Source organism: Chiloscyllium plagiosum, chromosome 7 (assembly GCF_004010195.1).
Source record: "Chiloscyllium plagiosum isolate BGI_BamShark_2017 chromosome 7, ASM401019v2, whole genome shotgun sequence".
Classification (NCBI taxonomy): domain Eukaryota; kingdom Metazoa; phylum Chordata; class Chondrichthyes; order Orectolobiformes; family Hemiscylliidae; genus Chiloscyllium; species Chiloscyllium plagiosum.
In genome coordinates this window covers 109,628,956-109,648,047 of record NC_057716.1, presented here as the reverse complement: position 1 = coordinate 109,648,047, position 19,092 = coordinate 109,628,956, and the positions used below count along the sequence as shown (strand labels likewise).

General features: G+C 43.6%; 1 protein-coding gene across 2 annotated transcripts in view; it reads left to right on the top strand.

Annotated features, from left to right (window-relative positions):
* smarcal1 (SWI/SNF related, matrix associated, actin dependent regulator of chromatin, subfamily a-like 1) overlaps window positions 1–19,092 on the top strand; it is a 150,871-nt gene that overhangs the window by 18,905 nt on the left and 112,874 nt on the right. For both annotated transcript variants that reach the window (XM_043694414.1, XM_043694416.1), the window contains exon 4: window positions 17,317–17,598. In XM_043694414.1, the coding sequence (XP_043550349.1) occupies window positions 17,317–17,598 (282 nt within the window). The remainder of the gene's footprint in view (window positions 1–17,316; window positions 17,599–19,092) is intronic.

Below are 19,092 nucleotides of genomic sequence, written 5' to 3'. Positions count from 1 at the left end.
TCTAACCACAAGGGATGAACTCGGATTTCACCATTTTCCTCATTTCCCCTCCTCCCACCTTGTCTCAGTCAAATCCATCGAATTCAGCACCGCCTTCCTAACCTGCAATCGTCTTCCTGACCTCTCCGCCCCAACCCCAATCTGTCCTATCACCCTCACCTTGACCTCTTTCCACCTATCACATTTCCGACGCCCCTCCCCCAAGTCCCTCCTCCCTACCTTTTATCTTAGCCTGCTGGACAAACTTTCCTCATTCCTGAAGAAGGGCTTATGCCCGAAACGTCGATTCTCCTGTTCCCTGGATGCTGCCTGACCTGCTGCGCTTTTCCAGCAACACATTTCCAGCTCTAATCTCCAGCATCTGCAGACCTCATATTCTCCTCAAAGGAGAGCCAGTGGACATGTTTGGATTTCCAGAAGGCTTTAGACAAGGTACTGCATTGTGACTTTAAAATAAGGTAGGAGCCCATTAGTATCAGGGGCAAGTTACTGGCATGGATAGAGGATTAGCTGACTGGTAGAAGGTAGAGAGTAAGATTAAAGGGGTCTTTTTCAGGCAGCCAGTGACAAGTGAAATTCCGCAGTGGTCAGTATTGGACCACATGTTTTGGATGTAGGTTTGCTCGCTGAGCTGAAAGGTTCAATTCCAGACGTTTTGTTACCCTACTAGGTAACATCTTCAGTGGTCCTCAGGCAAAACAGTCCTGCAAATTATATGTTTGGGTTTCTTTGGGTTGGTGATGTCATTTCCTGTAGTGATGTTATTTCCTGTGGTGAAGTCACTTCCTGTTCTTTTTCTCAGAAGATGGTAGATGGGGTCTAACTCGATATGTTTGTTGAGAGAGTTCCGGTTGGAATGCCATGCTTCCAGGAATTCTCATGCATGTCTTTGTTTGGCTTGTCCTAGGATGGATGTGTTTTCCCAGTCGAAGTGGTGTCCTTTCTCATCTGTATGTGAAGATACTAGTGAGAGAGGGTCATGTCTTTTTGTGGCTCGTTGGTGTTCATATATCCTGGTGGCTAGTTGGTGTTCATATATCCTGGTGGCTAGTTTTCTGCCTGTTTGTCCAATGTAGTGTTTGTTACAGTCCTTGCACAGTATTTTGTAAATGACATTAGTTTTGCTCGTTGTCTGTATAGGGTCTTTTCGCCGATTTTTCTCAGCAATAAACCAAAGCAAGCAAACAAAGCACGTCCAGAAACCCTGGCCACTCTCTCTTACATCAACGACATTCAGAAATGACTGCCAGACTATTCCGACCCCTTGGCATTATGGTAGCCCACAAACCCACCAACACACTAAAACAGCAGCCAATGAACTTGAAAGACCCTATACAGATATCAAACAAAACTAATGTCATTTACAAAATACATTAGTGCAAGGACTGTAACAAACAGACAGAAAACTAGCCACCAGGAAACATGAACACCAACTAGCCACAAAAAGACATGACCCTCTCTCACGAGTATCCTCACACACTGAGGAGGAAGGACACTACTTCGACTGGGAAAACACATCCATCCTAGGCCAAGCCAAACAAAGACATGCATGAGAATTCCTAGAAGCATGGCATTCCAACCAGAAGTCTACCAACAAACACATTGAGTTAGACCCCATCTACCACCCCCTGAGAAAAGGAACAGGAAGTGACTTCACAGGAAATAGCATCACCACAGGAAATGATGTCACCAACCCAAAGAAACACAAACAAAAAAACAGAAAGCAGGAAATTTCAGCATTGCTTTGCCTGAGGCGCACTGAAGATGTTACCTAATAGGGTAACAAAACTTCTGGAAATGAACCTTCCAGCTCAGTACATCCACAACCTCAACCTGAGCTACAAACCTTCTCAAAACTCGCTGGACCACATGTATTCACGTTGTACATTAATTATCAGGATGAACGAACTGAGACCATTGTTACTAAGTTTGCAACTGACACAAAGAAATGTGGAGGGACAGGTCGTGTTGTGAAGAAGGGGAGGCTGCAGACAGATTTAGACAGACTAGGATAGCAGCAGATGGAATACAGTGTGGGAAAGTGTGAGGCACTGCAATTGTTAGGAAGAATAGAGGCATAAATTGTTTTCAAAATGGAGAAAGACTTCAGAAATCAGAAGCACAGAGGTACTTAGTAGTCCTGGTTCAGGATTCTCTTAAGGTTAAAATGCAAGTTCAGTTGGCATTTATGAAGACATGCAAAGTTGGAATTCACTTCAAGGGGGTTAGGGTACATTGCTAAGGTTATGTAATGCTCTGACAAGTTATAGAGTCACAGAGATGTACAGCATGGAAATAGACCATTTGGTCCAACCCGTCCATGCCAACCAGATATCCCAACCCAATCTAATCCCACTTGCCAGTACCCGGCCCATATCCCTCCAAACCCTTCCTATTCATATACCCATCCAAATGCCTCTTAAGTGTTGCAATTGTACCAGCCTCCTCCACATCTTCTGGCAGCTCATTCCACACACGTACCTTCCTCTGTGTGAAAAAGTTGCCCCTTAGGTCTCCTTTATATCTTCCCCTCTCACCCTAAACCTATGCCCTCTAGTTCTGGACTCCCTGACCCCAGGGAAAAGACTTTGTCTATTTATCCTATCTATGCCCCTCATAATTTTATAAACCTCTATAAGGTCACCCCTCAGCCTCCGACGCTCCAGGGAAAACAGCCCCAGCCTGTTCAGCCTCTCTCTGTAGCTCAGAACCTCCAACTCTGGCAACATCCTTGTAAATTTTTTCTGATCCCTTTCAAGTTTCACAACATCTTTCCGATAGGAATGAGACCAGAATTGCACGCAATATTCCAACAGTGGCCTAACCAATGTCCTGTACAGCCGCAACATGACCTCCCAACTCCTGTACTCAATACTCTGGCCAATAAAGGATAGCATACCAAATGCCGCCTTCACTATCCTATCTACCTGCGACTCCACTTTCAAGGATCTATGAACCTGCACTCCAAGATCTCTTTGTTTAGTAACACTCCCTAGGACCTTACCATTAAGTGTATAAGTCCTGCTAAGATTTGCTTTCCCAAAATGCAGCACCTCGCATTTATCTGAATTAAACTCTACCTGCCACTTCTCTGCCCATTGGCTCATCTGGTCCAGATGCTGTTGTAATTTTTTTTTAGATTACTTACAGTGTGGAAACAGGCCCTTCGGCCCAACAAGTCCAGGCCGACCCACCCATACCCCTACATTTACCCCTTACCTAACACTACGCGCAATTTAGCATGGCCAATTTACCTGACCTGCACATCTTTGGACTGTGGGAGGAAACCGGAGCACCCGGAGGAAACCCACGTAGACACGGGGAGAATGTGCAAACTCCACACAGTCAGTCGCCTGAGGCGGGAATTGAACCCGGGTCTCTGGCACTGTGAGGCAGCTGTGCTAACCACTGTGCCACCGTGCCGCCCACACGGTTTTGGGCATGAGCCCTTCTTCATCAATCTTCTTTGTTGCTTCTTCAAAAAACTCAATCAAGTTTGTGAGACATGATTTCCCACCCACAAAGCCATGTTGACTACCCTAATCAGTCCTTGCCTTTCCAAATACATATACATCCTGTCCCTTCGGATTCCCTCCAACAACTTGCCCACCACCGAGGTCAGGCTCATCGGTCTATAGTTCCCTGGCTTGTCTTTACCGCCCTTCTTAAACAGTGGCACCACGTTAGCCAACCTCCAGTCTTCCGGCACCTCACCTGTGACTATCGATGATACAAATATCTCAGCAAGAGGCCCAGCAATCACTTCTCTAGCTTCCCATAGAGTTCTCTGGTGCACCCGATCAGGTCCTGGGGATTTATCCACCTTTAACTGTTTCAAGGCATCCAGCACTTCCTCCTCTGTAATCTGGACATTTTGCAAGATGTCACCATCTATTTCCCTACAGTCTATATCTTCCATATCCTTTTCCACAGTAAATACTGATGCAAAATATTCATTTAGTATCTCCCCCATTTTCTGTGGTTTTGGGACTTGATTATAAGGAAGGATGTTCTGATTTTGGACAGGTTCCAGAAATGGTTCACAAGAATGATTGGTTTGTCATATGAAAAAAGGTTAAAGTCTCTGTGTCTGTTCTGTAGAGAGTTTAGAAGAATGAGGGGAATCTAACTGAAACTTAGTGAATGCTGAGAGACCTGAAATGAGTGGACGTGGAGAAGATGTTTTCAATAATAAGAGAGACTAAGACCTGAGGACACAGCCTCAAAGTGAAGGGATAACCTTTAGAACTGAGATGAGAAGGGATTTCTTCAGCTAGAAGGTGGAGCTCACTGCCACAGAAGGCTGTTGAGGCCAAGTCACTGATTGCCTTTAAGACCGAGAAGTTCTTGATTAGTAAGAAGATCAAGGTCACAGGAATAAGGCAAGAGGATGGGGTTGAGAAACATGTCAGTTATGATCAAATGGCAGAGCAGAGGCAATGTGCCGAATGATCTAATTTGCACCTTTTTTTATGGCCTTGTGGTATTATGAAATGGACTGGGAAAAGTGTTTAGCAGCAAAGATAATTGAGCAAGAGCAGTTGTTTATGAAATAGTTTGTGACTCTCAGCAAAGATCCAACCTAGTGAGGAAAAAGGCTTCTGGAAAGAGGAAGTAAAGGATAGCATCAAATTGAGAGAATAACCATTCAGTGTGGCAAAGAGTGGTGGTAAGCCAGGGGTTTGGGAAAGTTTTAAAAGCAACAAAAGAGGACTAAGAAAAAAGGAGAAGATAAACCTTAAAAGGTAAACTCTCAATATCAAGAAGGATGGTAAGAGCTTCTTTAAACTTCTTCTAAGGTTAAAGTTAATGCAGGCACCTTCAAGAAAGAGGTGGTAAATAATGGGGATCCAGGAATTGACAGCATAGTTGAATAAATACTCTACATCAATCTTCACAGGTTTCCCTATTATCAAAATTACGTTATTAAACTGGAGAGGGGTTAGAAAAGATTTTTGTGACGTTGCTGGGAATGGAGGGCTTGAGATAATAGGAATAGACTGGAAAAGCTCTGACTTCTTTCACTGAAGTGTAGGAGATTGAAAGGTGACTTTATTGACGTTGATAAAATTATAGAGGCATATATAAGTTGAATGACAAAGTCCTTTTCCCTAGAGTGGGGAGCTCAAAACTAGGCGGCGTATTTTTAAACAAAAACAGAAACTGCTGGCAAAGCTCAGCAGATCTGGCAGTGTCTGTGTAGAGAAATCAGAGTTGACTCTTTGGGTCGAGTGACCCTTCCTCAAAACTGAGAAAGGGTCACTTGACCCAAAAAGTTAATGCTGATTTCTTCCACAGATGCTTCCAGACCTAGTGAGCTTTTCCAGCAATTTCTGTTTTTTGTTTTTGATTTACAGGTATCCACCGTTTTCTTGGTTTTCACCAGGCATATTTTTAAGGTGAGAGGGCAAAGATTTAAAAAGGGGCTTGAGGGGCAACTTTTTTTACTTAGCGTGCTTTGGAATGAACAGCCAGAGAAAGTGTGGATGCAGATATGGTTACAGCATTTAAAAGACATTTGGATAAGTATATGAATAGGCAAGGTTTGGAGGGATATGGGCCAAGCGCAGGTGGGTAGGACTAGTTTAGTTTGGGAACATGGTCAGCATGGACTAGTTGGACCAAAGGGTCTGTTTCTATGCTGCATGACTGACTCTAAAGCATTCCAAAATTATTAAATATTCAGCATGCAAAAGGAGAGGAGGGAATAAATGCAATAATTATCATTAGAGAAAAAGTGCTTGGGGAATCTATTGGGACTAAAGACTAGTATGTCCCATGAACCTAATGAGATGCATCCCAAGATATTAAAGAAAGTAGGTACAAAGGTAGTGGATGCACTGGTAATAATCTTCTAGGAATCCTTAGCTTCTGGAAAAGTGGCAAATTTTCAATCCTCTGAAAATGTACCACATTTATTAAAAAAGTGGAGAAAAAAAAACACAGATTGGCTGTGATTGGGAATTTTCTTTGTCTGTTGTAAGGGATGTAACACTTAGAAATACATAATATGATCAAGAAGAGTCAACATGACTTCAGGAAGGGAAAATCATGCATGACAGATTTATTAGAATTCGTTGAGGATGCCCTATAGCTCCAATCCTCCAACCCTGGCAACATTCTTTAAATCTTTTCTGAACTCTTTCAAGTTTCATATCTCCTGATAGGAAGAAGACCAGAAATGAGTGCAATATTCCAAAAGTGGCCTAACCAATGTAAAAGAGACCTAAGGTATGGTCTCAATATCACTTTGTGTGGTTACAGTAAGACTTCACTAGTCTTCTACTCTAACCCACTTGAGGGCCAATTTCTATTAGACTTGCTGATACTCGTTTTGTCTGTATATTCGCTTTGTGTTCTGTGCACAAGTACTTCCGGGTCCCTTTGTATTGCAACTTTCTGTAGTTTTTTTCTCCATTTGAATGTTCTCACTTCCCAACTTCACAAAGTTAGGTGTGAATTATGCAATAAATGGTAGAACCCTTAATTCCGTCTGTATGTCAATGGTCCTGAGTGTACCGGTCCACAGATCCCTAGAAGTGGTAGCACAGGTGGCAACACGCTTGCTTTCACAGGCCAGGCCGTCAAGATATAAAATATGACAAGTTATTTTACAGCAATATAAACTTTAGTTAAGCCACATTTGTAATATTACATACAATTCTGTCGCCACACTAGCAGAAGACCACGGATGCTTTGAAGAGGGTATAGACAAGGCGTACCAGAATGTTTTTTACCAGAATGTTGCCCAGTCTGGAAAGTTTTAGTTATGAGAGGTTGGATAAGCTGTTTCAGGTGGAAAGGTGGAGGCAGTGGGGACGAACTAATAAGGGGTCTATAAAATTGAGAAGCATAGATAGGATAGATAGTAAAATGGAAAGGTTAACTACATAAGGGCACAGGCTCAAGGTGAGGTAGGGGAATATTTTTCACACAGGTTAGTGGATGACTGGAGCACACTGCCAGTGGAGGTGGTTGGAAGTAGACATATTATCAGCATTTTAAGGCTTATCTCAATAGATTATATTTCCTACGGTGTGGAAACAGACCCTTTGGCCCAACCAGTCCGCACCGACCCTCCGAAGAGCAACCCACCAGACCCATTTTTCTCTGACTAATGCACCTAACACTATGGGCAATTTAGCATGACCAATTCACCTAACCTGCGCAACTTTGGATTGTGGGAGGAAACTGGAACACCCGGAGGAAATCCACGCAGACACTGGGAGAATGTGCAAACTCCACACAGACAGTTGCCTGAGGCAGGAATTGAACCCAGGTCCCTGGTGCTGTGAGGCAGCAGTGCTAACCACTGAGCCACCATGCCTTGGATAGACACATGAATGGGAGGCAAACAGAGAAATAGAACCCACGTATGTGCAATAAGAAGCAGGTCTAAATAAGGCCTAAGAATCGGTGCAGGCTTGGTGGGCTAAAGGGCCTCTTCCTGTTCTGTATTTTATTATTACTTACCCACATTATACTTCATTTGCCAACTTTTTGCCCATTTATGTAATCCATCTTTGTAAACTGGTTGTATTTCTTTTGCAACGTATCTTTCCACCTATTTTTGTGACATCTGCAAATTTGGCTACGGGATATCCACTATTTCCACCAAATCATTTTTCTACATTGCAAACAGTTGTGGTCCCAGCACTGAACCCTATGGAACCCCACTGGTCATGGGTTGTCGACCTGATAGAGAGCCCCTTATCCCCACTCAGTGTTTTCTACCCATGAGCCAATTCTCTATCCATACCAATATACTACCTTCAACACTGGGGGCTTTTCTCTTATGCTTTAACCCTTTGCGAGATACGTTGTGAGCACCTTCTGGAAGATCCAGTACAACACGGATAGCCATTCTCCTCTGTCCCCTCTGGTTGAAACTTCTTGAAGATGTGTAATTAATTAGTCAAACATGATATCCCTTTCATAATGCCATGCTGATTCTGCTTGATTAGATTACAATTTTCCAAATGTTCTGCTATTATCTCCTTAATAGAACATAGAACATTACAGCGCAGTACAAGCCCTTAGGTCGGCGTAACATCAAGAGCCAATGAAACCCAATCTGAAGCCCATCTAAGCTACACTATTCCATTATCATCCATATGTTTAACCAATGACCATTTAAAGTTGGCAAGTCTTCTCCTGTGCACACAGGGCATTCCACACCCATGCCACTCTCTGAGTAAAGAAACTACACCTGATATCTGTCACATCTCAATTTAAAGTTATGTCCCCTTGTGCTAGCCAGCACCATCCGAGGAAAAAGGCTCTCACTGTCCATACTATCTAGTCATCTGATCATTTTATTTGTCTCTATGAAGTCATCTCTCAACCTTCTTCTTTCCTACAAAAACAGCCTCAAGTCCCTTAGCCTTTCCTCATAAGACCTTCCCTTACATATCAGGCAACATCCTGATATATCTCTTCTGCACCCTTTCCAGTGCTTCCACATCCTTCCTACAAGGCAGCGACCAGAACTGTATACTCCAAGCGCGGCCACACCAGCATTTTGTATAGCTGCGACATGACTTCATGGCTCCTAAACTCAATCCCTCTACCAATAAAAGCCAACATATTGTATGCCGCCTTAACAACCCTATCAACCTGGATGGCAACTTTCAGGCATCTATGTACATGGTCACCAAGATCTCCCTGTGCATCCATACTGCTAAGAATCTGACCATTAGCCCAGTACTCTCTATTCCTGTTATTACTTTCTAAGTGAATCACCTCGCACTTTTCTGCATTAAAATCCATTTGCCATCTCTCCGCCCAGCTCTGCAGCTTATCTATGTCCCTCTGTAACCTGCAATATCCTTCCGCACTGCCCACAACTCCATCGACCTTAGTGTCATTTGCCAATTTACTAACCCATCCTCTATGCCCTCATCCAGATCACTAATGAAAATGACAAACAGCAGTGGCCCCAAAACAGATCCTTGTGGTATACCACCAGAAATTGAACTCCAGGATGAACATTTCCCATCAACAACATCCTCTGTTGTCTTTCAGCTAGCCAATTTATGAACCAATATGCTAAATCTGTCTCAATCCCATACCTCGGTATTTTCTGCAATAGCCTACCATGGGGAACCTAATCAAATGTCTTACTGAAATCCATATACACCACTGGCCTGAGGCACTATTTATTATAACTGGCGACTTCAATCAAACCAATCTAAGGAAGGTGTTGCCCAAGTACCACCAAAACATTAGGGGCCCAAACATTTTAGACCACTGCTACACCACTGTGAAGAATGCCGACAGTTCCATCCCCCACCCTCATTTCGGGAAGTCTGACCGCGTTGCCGTGTTTCTTCTCCTGGCTTACAGGCAAAATTACAGGCGTCAAGAATTGCAAACACCTCCTCCTTATGAACTTCAATCCTGTCCAGTCTAATAGCCTGCATCTCAACATTGTCTTTTTCCAGTTTGTACACTGGTGAAAAATATTTATTTAGTGCCTCTCCTTATCTCTTTGGACTCCACACACAACTTCTCACTATTGTCCATCCTGACCCTAATCATCATCTAGTCATTATAGAGTTATAGAATCATAGAGATGTACAACATGGAAACAGACCATTCGGTCTAACCCGTCCATGCCAACCAGATATCCCAACCCAATCTAGTCCCACCTGCCAGCACCCGGCCCATATCCCTCCAAACCCTTCCTATTCATATACCAATCCAAATGCCTCTTAAATGTTGCAATTGTACCAGCCTCCGCCACATCCTCTGGCAGCTCATTCCGTACACGTACCACCCTCTAGGGGAAATGTTGCCCCTTAGGTCTTTCTTATATCTTTCCCCTCTCACCCTAAACCTCTGCCCTCTAGTTCTGGACTCGCCTACCCCAGGGAAAGGACTTTGTCTATTTACCCTATCCATGCCCCTCATAATTTTATAAATCTCTATAGGGAAAGCAGCCCCAGCCTGTTCAGCCTCTCCCTATAGCTCAAATCCTCCAACCCTGGCAACACACTTGTCAATCTTTTCAGAACCCTTTCAAGTTTCACAACATCTTTCTGATAGAAAGGAGACCAGAATTGCATGTGGTATTCAAACAGTGGCCTAACCAATGTCCTGTACAACCACAACATGACCTCCCAACTCCTGTACTCAATACTCTGACCAATAAAGGAAAGCATACCAAACGCCTTCTTCACTATCCTATCTACCTGCGACTCCACTTTCAAGGAGCTATGATCCTGCACTCCAAGGTCTCTTTGTTTAGCAACACTCCCTAGGACCTTACCATTAAGTGTATAAGTCCTGCTAGGATTTGCTTTCCCAAAATGAAGCACCTCTCATTTATCTGAATTAAACTCCATCTGCCACTTCTCTGCCCAATGGCCCATCTGGTCAAGATCCTGTTGTAATCTGAGGTAACTCTCTTCGCTGTCCACTACACCTGCAATTTTGGTGTCATTTGCAAACTTACTAACTGTACTTCTTATGCTCACATCCAAATCATTTATGTAAATGACAGAAAGAAGAGGACCCAGCACTAATCCTTGTGGCACTCCACTGGTCACAGGCCTCCAGTCAGAAAAACAACCCTTCACCACCACCCTCTGTCTTCTACCTTTGAGCCAGTTCTGTATCCAAATGGCTAGTTCTCCCTGTATTCCATGAAATCTAACCTTGCTAATCAGTCTCCCATGGGAGACGCCTTACTGAAGTCCATATAGATTACATCTACCGCTCTGCCCTCATCAGTCTTCTTTGTTACTTGATCAAAAAAACTCAAAACAAGTAGAACATAGAACATAGAAAAAGTACACCACAGAACAGGCCCTTCGGCCGATGATGTTGTGTCGAGGATTTAAAATAACCTAACCTATGCACCCCTCAATTCACTTCTGTCCATGAGCATGCCCAGCAGTTGCTCAAATGTCCCTAATGACACTGCTTCCACCACCACCGCTGGCAACACCTTCCATGCATTCACAACACTTGCATAAAGAACCTACCTCTGACATCCCCTCTATACCTTTCTCCTAATATCTTCAAACTATGATTCCTCGTGCCCATCAGTCCTGCCCTGGGGAAATGTCTCTGGCTTTTGACTCTATCCATGTGCATGTCCAGCAGTCGCCTAAATGCCCTAATGACTCTGCTTCCACCATTGCTGGCAATGCATTCTATGCATTCACAACTCTCTGCATAAAGAACCTACCTCTGACCTTCCTCTTAATATCTTACAACTATGAACACTCGTGCCAGTCAATCCTGCCCTGGGGAAAAGTCTCTGGCTATTGACTCTATCCATACCTCTCATTACCTCGTATACCTCGATCAGGTCCCCTATCTTCCTTCTTCTCTTCAGAGAGAAAAGTCCAAGCCTAGTCAACCTCTCTTCGTAAGGCAAGCCTTCCAATCCAGGTAGCATCCTGGTAAACCTCCTTTGCACCCTCTCCAAAGCCTCTATATCTTTCCTATAACAGAGCGATTAGAACTAGACACAATATTCCAAGTGTGGTGTCACCAGGGTCTTGTAGAACTGTAGCAAAATCTCGTAGCTGTTAAACTCAATTCCCCTTTTAACGAAAGCCAAAACACCATATGCTTTCTTAACAACCCTAGCCTCACAGTGGCAACTTTGAGGGATCTATGTACTTGCACACCCAGATCCCTCTGTTCCTCCACACTGACAAGAATCCCTGTCTTTAATCCTACATTCACCATTTGAGTTCGACCATCCAAAATGCATCACTTCGCATTTATCCAGGTTGAACTCCATCTGCCATTTCTCAGCCCAGCTCTGCATCCAGTTTATGTCAAGCTGCAGCCTGCAATAGCCTTCTACACTATTGACGGCACCTCTAACCTTTGTGTCACTTGCAAATTTACTAACCCACCCCTCAACCTCCTCATCCAAGTAATTTATAAAAACTAAAAAGAGCAAAGGCCCAAGAACAGAGCCCTGCGGGGCACCACTCAACACTGACCTCCAGGCAAAATACTTTCCATCTACAACCATTCTCTGCCTTCTGCCAGCCAACCAATTCTGTATCCAGACAACCAAATCTCCCTGTTTCTCATACTTCCTGACTTTATGAATGAGCCTACCGTGGGGAACCTTTGCTGAAGTCCATGTACACAACATCCACTGCTAGACCTTCGTCAACCTGTTGTCACCTTCTCAAAGAACTCAATAAGATTTGTGAGGCATGACCTGCTCCTCACAAAGTCATGTTGACTGTCTTTAATCACGCTATACTTTTCCAAATAGTCATAACTCCTATCCCTCAGAATTCTTTCCAAAACTTTGCTGACCACAGATGTAAGACTGACTGGTCTGTAATTGCCAGGGATTTCCCTATTCCCCTTGAAAAGAGGAACAACATTCGCTTCCTTCCAATCCTCCGGTACGACTCCCTAGAGAGTGTGTAAGCAAAGATCTTCGCCAGTGGCTTGACAATCTCCTTTCCCGCTTCCCAGAACAACCTAGGATAAATCTGGTCCAGCCCTGGAGACTTATCAGTCTTGATGTTTGCCAAAATTTCCAGCACATTCTTTTATTCCTGACATACCTATAGAAAGCTTTAGGGTTCTCTTTGATCCTACCTGCTAAAGTCTTCTCATGCCCTTTTCTGGCTCTTCTCAGCTCTCTTTAGGTCCTTCCTGGACCTAAACAAGAGCCCTAACTGATCCTTCATGTCTTATTCTCACATAAGCCTACTTCTTTCTCTTGACAAGAGATTCAATTTCTTTAGTAAACCAGGTTTTCCTCGCTTGACCACTTCCTCCCTGTCTGACAGGTACATATTTATCAAATTAATTGATTCAAATACTTTTCCAACAATAGATGTTAAGCTAATTAGACTGCAGGTACTCAAAAATGGGTGTTGCTTTGACAATTTTCCATTCCTCTGGTACTTCTCCAGATTCCAAGGATTTTTGAAATATTATGACCAATACATTAAATATCTCTGTAGTTACTTGTTTTAGCAACCTAGGATGCAAACCATCAGGGCTGGAGGACTGATCTATCTTTATCCCCAGTAGTTTGTCTAATGCTATTCCCTTAGTGATGGTGATGGTACTTAATTCTTTCTCTTTCATCATACTGATTAGATTAGATTAGATTACTTACAGTGTGGAAACAGGTCCTTTGGCCCAACACGTCCACACCGACCCGCCGAAGCATAACCCACCCAGACCCATTCCCCTACATTTACCCCTTCACCTAACACTATGGGCAATTTAGCATGGCCAATTCACCTAACCTGCACATTTTTGGATTGTGGGAGGAAACTGGAGCACCCGGAAGAAACCCACACAGACACGGGGAGAATGTGCAAACTCCACACAGAGTCGCCTAAGGCGGGAATTGAACCCGGGTCTCTGGCGCTGTGAGGCAGCAGTGCTAACCACTGTGCCACCGTGCCACCTGGGATGTTCAAAGTTTCTTCTCCCTTAAAGCCTGATGCAGATCCTCTGCCATTTCCTTGTTGCCTAAATCTGTCTCCCCAGATTCATTTTCTAAGGAACTATTTTCAATTTGGTCTCTGTCTTCCTTTTAATACATTTAAAGAAGCTGCTAATGTTAGTTTTTATATTCCTCCTGTCTCTTATTATCTTTTTAGTCCTCTGTTGGATTCTGAATTAATCCCAGACCTCGAGGCCATCACTGACTTTTGTCTCCTTGTATACTTTTCCTTTCAACTTCATACTCTCCCTTTGGTTTCTTTGGTTAGCCATAATTATTAGTCATAGAGCACGGAAACAGATCTTCCATTCCAACTTGCCCATGCAGAAGGAGACCCGAATTGCATGCAATATTCCAAAAGTGCCCTAACCAATCTAGTCCTGCCTGCCAGCAACTGGCCCATATCCCTCCAAACCTTCCTTATTCATTTATCCATCCAGATGCCTTTTTAAAATATTGCAATTGGACCAACCTTCACCACTTCCTCTAGCAGCTCATGCCATACACGAATGACCCTCTGCTTGAAAAAGTCGTCCCTTAGGTCTCTTTTATATCTTTTCCCCTCTCACCATAAACCTATGCCCTCTAGTTCTGGACCCCCTCGCCACAGGGAAAAGACTTTGTCCCTCATAATTTTATAAACCTCTATAAGGTCACCCCTCCACCTCTGATGCACGAGGGAAAACAGCCCTAGTCTGTTCAACCACTTCCTATAGCTCAAATCCTTCAACCCTGGCAACATGCTTGTCAATTTTTTCTGATCCCTTTTTCAAGTTTCACAACATCTTTCCGATAGGAAGGAGACCAGAATTGCATACAATATTCCAATATTGCCCTAACCAATGTCTTGTACAGCCACAATATGACCTCCCAACTCCTGTACTCAATACTCTGACCAATAAAGGAAAGCATACCAAACGCCACCTTCACTATCCTATCTACCTGCGACTCAACTTTCAAGAGCTATGGACCTGCACTCCAAGGTCTGTTTGTTCAGCAACACTCTCTAGGACCTTACCATTAAGTGTATAAGTCCTGGTAGGATTTGCTTTCCCAAAATGAAGCACCTCACATTTATCTAAATTAAACTCCACGTGCCACCTCCCAGCCCATTGGCCCATCTGATCAAAATTTTGTTGTAATCTGAGGTAACCTTCTTTGCTGTCCACTACACCTCCAATTTTGGTGTCCTCTGCAAGCGTACTAACTATATCTCTCTTTTAGAAATCATTTCTACAAACTGGGTTGTATTTTTGTTGAAACTCGTGTGTTAGCTCCTTACATCTCTGCTATGCCTTGCTTATTGCCATTCATGCTAATATATCCATCAGTTCACTTTGCCTAACTCTATCCTCATTTCCGTATAATTCCCTTTATTTAAGTTAAACACCGTTTTTTTGACCCAAGTTTCTCACTCACGAACTGAATATTAAATTCAATCTTGTTATGATCACTATTTCCTGGGGACGTTTTATTCTAAAGTTATTTATTGAACCTGCTTTATTACACATTACCAGATCCAAGAAAGCCTGCTCCCTGGTTGACTGCATGACTACTTGCTGAATGAAAAAGTTTTTCTCATATTTCCCTTGCCTTTTTTATAGATCACTTTAAATCTATGCTCTCTAATTCTCATTGCTTTTGCTATGGGAACATTTCTCCCTATCATTTCTATCCAGCCTGCTCAAGATTTTGAATAGCTCTATCAGATCTCCTCTCCGCCGCATTCTTTCCAAGAAAAGATAAGGTGAAACTTCTTCAGCCAGAGAGTAGTGAATCTATGGAATTCATTGTCATAGAAGGCTGTGAAGGCCAGGTCATTGAGTCTATTTAAGACTGAGATAGGTAGGTTCTTGAGGAAAAAGGGGATCAAGGGTTATAGGGAGAAAGTGGGAGAATGGGTTTGAGAAACCTATCAGCCCTGATTGAATCGTGGAGCACACTCGATGGGCTGAATGGCCTAATTTCTGCTCGTATGTCTTATGGCCTGATATCTCTCTGCACCTGCATCCACTGCAGAGCTTGTTCCTGCAAGTCTGAGTTCACTACCAATCAAATTGCGCTCTCCCCCCATAGCGTAAAAATGTTTATTTCTCTTTACATTGGTATATTTTGTGAGTTGCCCTGATGACACCAAGGCAAAAAGCTTCAACAAAATATTTGTCTCTTTCAGCAGTAATCCAACTTCTATACATTGTGAATATTTAATGGTTTGCCAAACTTTCTGCTTGATAGCAAGGTTTAATCTCACGGAATACAGGGAGAACTAGCCATTTGGATATAGAACTGGCTCAAAGAAAGAAGACAGAGGGTGGTGGTGGAGGGTTGTTTTTCAGACTGGAAGCCTGTGACTAATGGAGTGTCACAAGGATTGGTGATGGTCCCTCTACTTTTTGTCATTTACATAAATGATTTGGATGCGAGCAAAAAAGGTACAGTTAGTAAGTTTGCAGATGACACCAAAGTTGGAGGTGTAGTGGACAGCGAAGAGGGTTACCTCAGATTACAGCAGGATCTTGACCAAATGGGCCAATGGGCAGAGAAGTGGCAGGTGGAGTTTAATTCAGATAAATGTGAGGTGCTGCATTTTGGGAAAGCAAATCTTAGCAGGACTTATACACTTAATGGTAAGGTCCTAGGGATTGTTGCTGAACAAAGAAACCTTGGAGTGCAGGTTCATAGCTCTTTGAAAGTGGAGTCGCGGGTAGATAGGATAGTGAAGGCGACTTCTGTATTGAGTACAGGAGTTGGGAGGTCATGTTTTGGCTGTACAAGACATTGGTTAGGGCACTTTTGGAATATTGCACGCAATTCTGGTCTCCTTCCTATCGGAAAGATGTTGTGAAACTTGAAAAAGAGTTCAGAAAAGATTGACAAGGATGTTGCCAGAGTTGGAGGATTTGAGCTACAGGGAGAGGCTGAACAGGCTGGGGCTGTTTTCCCTGGAGCGTCAGAGGCTGAGGGGTACCTTATCGAGGTTTACAAAATTGAGGGACATGGATAGGGTAAATCGGCAAGGTCTTTTCCCTGGGGTGGGGGATTCCAGTACTAGAGGGCATAGGTTTAGGGTGAGAGGGGAAAGATATAAAAGACACCTATGGGGCAACGTTTTCACACAGAGGGTGGTACGTGTATGGAATGAGCTGCCAGAGGAAGTGGTGGAGGCTGGTACAATTGCAACATTTAAGACGCATTTGGATGGGTATATGAATAGGAAGGGTTTGGAAGGGTATGGGCCGGGTGCTGGCAGGTGGGACGAGTTTGGGTTGGGATACCTGGTCGGCATGGACGTGTTGGACCGAAGGGTCTGTTTCCATGCTGTACGTCTTTATGATTCTATGACTCTATTTCATAAATATGACATTGAGTTGAAGTCTAACATCATGAAACATAAGTGTAGACATCGGTATAATTTATCAGCTTGCAAGTAGACAGAAATCGGCCATGTGCTAGGTAGTAAGAATGAAAAGTGGTGAGCTTGAAGCTGGACTAGCAAAGGTGACAAATAGAATTCATTCTGACCAAGGTGTGCGGTAATATGTTTGGGGAAGGCTATCCAGGGAAGAAAACATACCATATGTGGTAGAATGTTGAACAGCCTGGAGGGAAAGAGTGCCATTGGCATGCTGAAGCTCTTTTAGCAGAGGCATTGAGGAAAGGAGAGAGCAAAGATGAATCAGCTCTGTTCAATAATGTAACCAGACTATAGCACACGGTAAATATTGAAATGTTATACGTAGAAAAAAAGCATGTTGATCCTGTTCCTGCTAAACTGAGGTCTATTCCTGCGATGCACTTTCAGAGTTGAGGTGATATCAGTCATGTTGGGCTGTCATGAATACCAGACCTCTCCCTCTGTGTTTCAGTGGAGCAAGTGAAACTGGTTCCAAAAATCACTTTAAAGCCTCTAGATGGAATATCAGAACCCGAGATGACCATGACCACCAGTTCATTGCCAAAGACTGGGAGAAAGCAGTGTTCCGCATTAACTGTAAACCAACTGGCAATGTTGGGAAGGAACTGGAAGAAGCCGGCTGCAGTGATACAGGGACAGTTTGGACTTCTGTCACGGTCCCGTTGTGAAGTTGAGATTGGTTATCATGCAGAGGTTCTGAAAATCTTCAAACAGGCCAAGTCCAGACATTATGGTGAGTAATCCTATCTCACTGACCTCCTTAAACCTCAATAATTTGCATCCTATCAGCTCCCAGTCATGTATTTTCTCATTCTTTCATGGGATGTGGGCATTCTACCTGGCCACCGTTTGTTATCCATTCTTCATTGCTCTTGAGCACTTAAGAGTCAACCACGTGGCTGTAGGTCTGGAATCATCTAGAAGAGAAAATGAGGTCTGCAGATGCTGGAGATCAGAGATGGAAATGTGTTGCTGGAGAAGCGCAGCAGGTTAGGCAGCATCTAGGGAACAGGAGAATCGACGTTTCGGGCATTAGCCCTTCTTCAGGAATCATCTAGGCCAGTCCAAGTGAGGACAGCAGATTTTTGTCCCGAATGTGTACTAGATGAAGTTTTACAACAATTGATGCTGGTTAAATTGGTAACACACTGAACCTAGCTTTATATTCCCAATTTATTAATACAATTTAAATTCTACCAGTAGGGATTTGAACCTGTGTACCCAGCGCATTACCTTAAGCCTCGAGATACTGATTTAGTAATGTTCCCTTCATTCTGCAATATATTTACTACCCCAGTCACACTGGACATCCTCTTTTATTTGGCATCACTTTAGAGTAGTTCTGTTTTGCCTTTAAAATTTATCAGGATTCTGTTGTCATAGAACATAGAAGAATACAGCGCAGTACAGGCCCTTCGGCCCTCGATGTTGCGCCAATCCAAGCCCACCTAACCTACACTAGCCCACTATCCTCCATATGCCTATCCAATGCCCGTTTAAATGCCCATAAAGAGGGAGAGTTCACCACTGCTACTGGCAGGGCATTCCATGAACTCGCGACTCGCTGAGTAAAGAACCTACCCCTAACATCTGTCCTATACCTACCACCCCTTAATTTAAAGCTATGCCCCTCGTAATAGCTGACTCCATACGTGGAAAAAGGGTTGACCATGAGAACCTATCTAAACCCCTAATCATCTTGTACACCTCTAAAAAGTCACCCCTAAACCTTCTTTTCTCCAATGAAAACAGCCCCAAGTGCCTCAGCCTTTCCTCATACGATCTTCCTACCATACCAGGCAACATCCTGGTAAACCTCCTCTGCACCCGCTCCAGTGCCTCCACATCCTTCCTATAATATGGCGACCAAAACTGCACACAATACTCCAGATGAGGCTGCACCAGAGTCTTATAAAACTGCAACATGACCTCAGGGTTCCGGAACTCAATTCCTCTACCAATAAAAGCCAGTACGCCATATGCCGCCTTCACCGCACTATTTACCTGGGTGGCAACTTTCAGAGATCTGTGTACATGGACACCAAGATCCCTCTGCTCATCCACACTACCAAGTATCCGACCATTAGCCCAGTACCCCATCTATTAGCCCAGTACCCCATCTGCAAAGGAGCAACTTTTTCATGCAGAGGGTGGTGCGTGTATGGAATGAGCTGCCAGAGGAAGTGGTGGAGGCTGGTACAATTACAACATTTAAAAGGCATCTGGA